This window comes from Asparagus officinalis, chromosome 10 (genome assembly GCF_001876935.1).
Source record: "Asparagus officinalis chromosome 10, Aspof.V1, whole genome shotgun sequence".
NCBI lineage: Eukaryota > Viridiplantae > Streptophyta > Magnoliopsida > Asparagales > Asparagaceae > Asparagus > Asparagus officinalis.
Window position 1 is genome coordinate 66051471 of NC_033803.1, and position 3049 is coordinate 66054519.

At 38.9% G+C, this 3049-nt stretch overlaps 1 protein-coding gene across 1 annotated transcript in view; it reads left to right on the forward strand.

The window, feature by feature from the left end:
- LOC109825676 overlaps positions 1-2829 on the forward strand; it is a 12787-nt gene extending 9958 nt beyond the window's left edge. The window contains 6 exon segments of the mRNA XM_020392545.1: positions 1-46; positions 174-407; positions 501-655; positions 745-856; positions 1090-1170; positions 2357-2829. The exon segment at positions 1-46 is cut by the window's left edge and continues 12 nt beyond it. Coding sequence (XP_020248134.1) covers positions 1-46; positions 174-407; positions 501-655; positions 745-856; positions 1090-1170; positions 2357-2572 — 844 coding nt within the window. The 3' untranslated portion in view covers positions 2573-2829.

Here is a 3049-nt window from a genome sequence, read left to right on the forward strand (position 1 = left end):
ATTTGTGCCAGCATGGGATCCACTCGAACTGTCTTATGGTCCTCAGGTAACTTTTCATGTCATTTACTTGCTGATGTGTCTATGCTCATTGTTTCCTTGCTTTCTTTCTATTATGGCTTACATCTGTCTGTAGATGTTCATCTGTAATAGTATATAATGATAGGCTTATGCAGGTCGGGCAGTTGAATTTTCACGAAAGGCAGGAGTTCCTTAAAGAACATTACTCATTCAAATGCCAGTGCAGGGGTTGTTCAGGGCTCAATCTATCTGACATTGTAATAAATGCGTTCCATTGTCTCGAGCCTAACTGTCTTGGCGCAGTCCTCAGCATTGATGATCACAGAAAACTCGATGGAGTTTTTCTACAAGATTCTGCTGCATCATTTAGCTGTGTGCTCCCCCTTCCAGTATGTTTAACAAAACTGTATTAGTACTTGTCAAGTCTATTATGATAGTAATCTGAGCTTTATGGATTCAGCAAGAACGTCTTGTTTTTACAGCAGAAAGAGGAAATCAGCACGGTCGCATCTATTTTACTCGAAAAATCTAGTATCATGTCTGGTATTGGTCCGGAACACTGCTTGTCCTGCGGCTCTTATCGCGATCTAGGATTTCTGAGAAGGCCTTCAGAAAGTGCTATAATGGACATCAAGAAGTAAGTTTGTACAACGCATCATTGTTGTATCTGCTTCTTATTTTCTGTTTGCAATGTTGACTAGTTGTAACACTTTCCCGAATCTGCAGATTGAAGGGATGTGCGAGTTTAGAAGCTATCAGAATTTTAGTTTTGGATTCTTTAAGGTCTCTTGGTCACCTCAGATCTCTAAGACATGCATATAGCAAGGTTGTTGCTCAGGTTAGTCTTTTCAATATATTCGTCCAGTACAATGGTATCCAATATTGTTGCCTGAGAATCTTTTTGACCAACTAATATTAAGGAAAACATTGATATTTTCGTAGGGCTCGTCGCTAATGCTTTGACCAACTAATATTAAGGAAAACATTAATATTTTCGTAGGAAAACATATAGCAAGGTTGTAAAATAATGATATATCAGAACGGAGACTTACAGGCTTTCCTGCAATGCAGGCAGAAGACACTATTGCAGAGGCTTTTGTGAGGGTTGGAGAATTCAAGCGTGCGATGCTGCACTGCAAAGAATCAATTGAGGTATTTCATCTTTTCTCACAGATGGTCTAGATATGGATAACTGATGCAGTCACCCATTTGTAGGAGACACATCATAGCAGTTGTAGAAGATACTACTAGATGCAAGGTTAGATGAAGGTAAAAGTAGATCAAAGGAATAAAAGGGATGTGGTGGTGTTAATGTTAAGGATTATTAAAAGGGAGGGGCGTATGAAGGGAAGCTTTCTTGCATCTGAGCCCAAAATTTTCTGACCTGGTCTTTGTCAATGTCTATAAGTTTTGCTATTATTAACTATGCCAACACTCTGCTAGCATATAGAAATATCAGTGTTTCAATACCGAATTCATGTTTTCCCCCTGGATAGCTTCTTGATCTAATCACTCAACAATTAATGTGACCGCCTCTTTATTTTCATTGAGATTGGATAACAAACGAGAGTAGTGAAAATGGTAAATTTCATAAATGCCCCTGAACTTTAGTGGGTTCCTCAGGAAATCCCCCTGAACCCACCCCCCAACACCCAGAAAAAAAAAAAAAACCCTCTGAACTTTGGGAGTTCTCACAAAACCTCCCTAAACTTTGAAATTTCCCATCGATCTCCCTAATGGTTTTAATGGCATCGAGGGGCCATTATTTTTATTGTTTAGGTAACAAATCCTTGTTGATTGGTTAGAGGGTTCAACTTTGAAAGTTTAGGGGGTTTTTGTGAGGCACCCCAAGGTTCAGGGGGCTTTGGCAGAATAAACAATAGTTCAGTAGGTTTTCTCAGGAACCCTAAGGTTCAGGGGGCTTTGTTAAATTTACTCGATGAAAATGTTCAATTGGATTGGTGGTACAACGTTATAAGATAGCAATTGTCTGTAAAATTAAAGAGGTATTTTTGGTGAAGGATTCATTGACCAAAAGTTGGTTAGGATGCTTTGTGGAGGAACATGGGGACTCACGAGGACGGTTTGGAGTACTGGAACTGATCGTAGTTGGACCTAGAATATCACTAAAATGAAACCTAGCAGTTTGAAGGATTCATGTTTGTATATCTTTTTCCCCCTTCTCTCGGAATGAATCGGCTGCAACCATGTTTCATTGGTTCATTTCAGATAAAAAACGAATGTAAGATGCATCCGTGGAAATCCGAAAGCATAATACTTTACCAATTGTCAGTTTATTTCCTTCCTCATTTCCTTTTGCCATTTGCTAACGTTACAGATCATAGAAAAGCTCTATGGCACCAATCACATAGTCATTGGGCATGAATTGTTGAAGCTTGTGTCGATTCAGCTATCCTTGGGTGATCGTTCGTCTGCAGTATGCGATATAGAACGACTTGGGACAATATTTTCACTTTATTATGGATCCCATGCAACCATAATATTTCCATATTTAGGTGACCTTAAGAGAGAGGCTGGGAGCAGTGAAGCTTGAGTATAAATTTTTTCAGAACACCCCATATATGCGGGTTGTAAGCCGGCTGTTTTGAGCCATTCATGGGGAGAGATCATTACAGATTTCAACTGATTAGGGTGTTCTCATATGATTTGTATTCGTAATGCTTGATTTGTATGTTTTAGACCAGTGGTCTTCTCATATTTAACTCTGTTGTAATTCTGGAAACATGTAGATTATGTAATTATAAATGCCTACTCACTGCTAGAGTAAAATTCCTTGCATTTGTTACCTTATTGGGACATGAACGTCAACGGTGTGAAACTGTCAGGGAACGAGAAGCATGTAGTGGGGATGACCAAAGACATTAAATGTGCACCTAAAAGATATCATACTTTGGATAAGTATACGAATCATGAAATTCAATGATCGTATTTTTTGGGTGCACACTTGATGCTATAGGCTATTCATATTGGATGCCTTTTTCTTGAGGAGTGACCCCATTTTTCATTAATA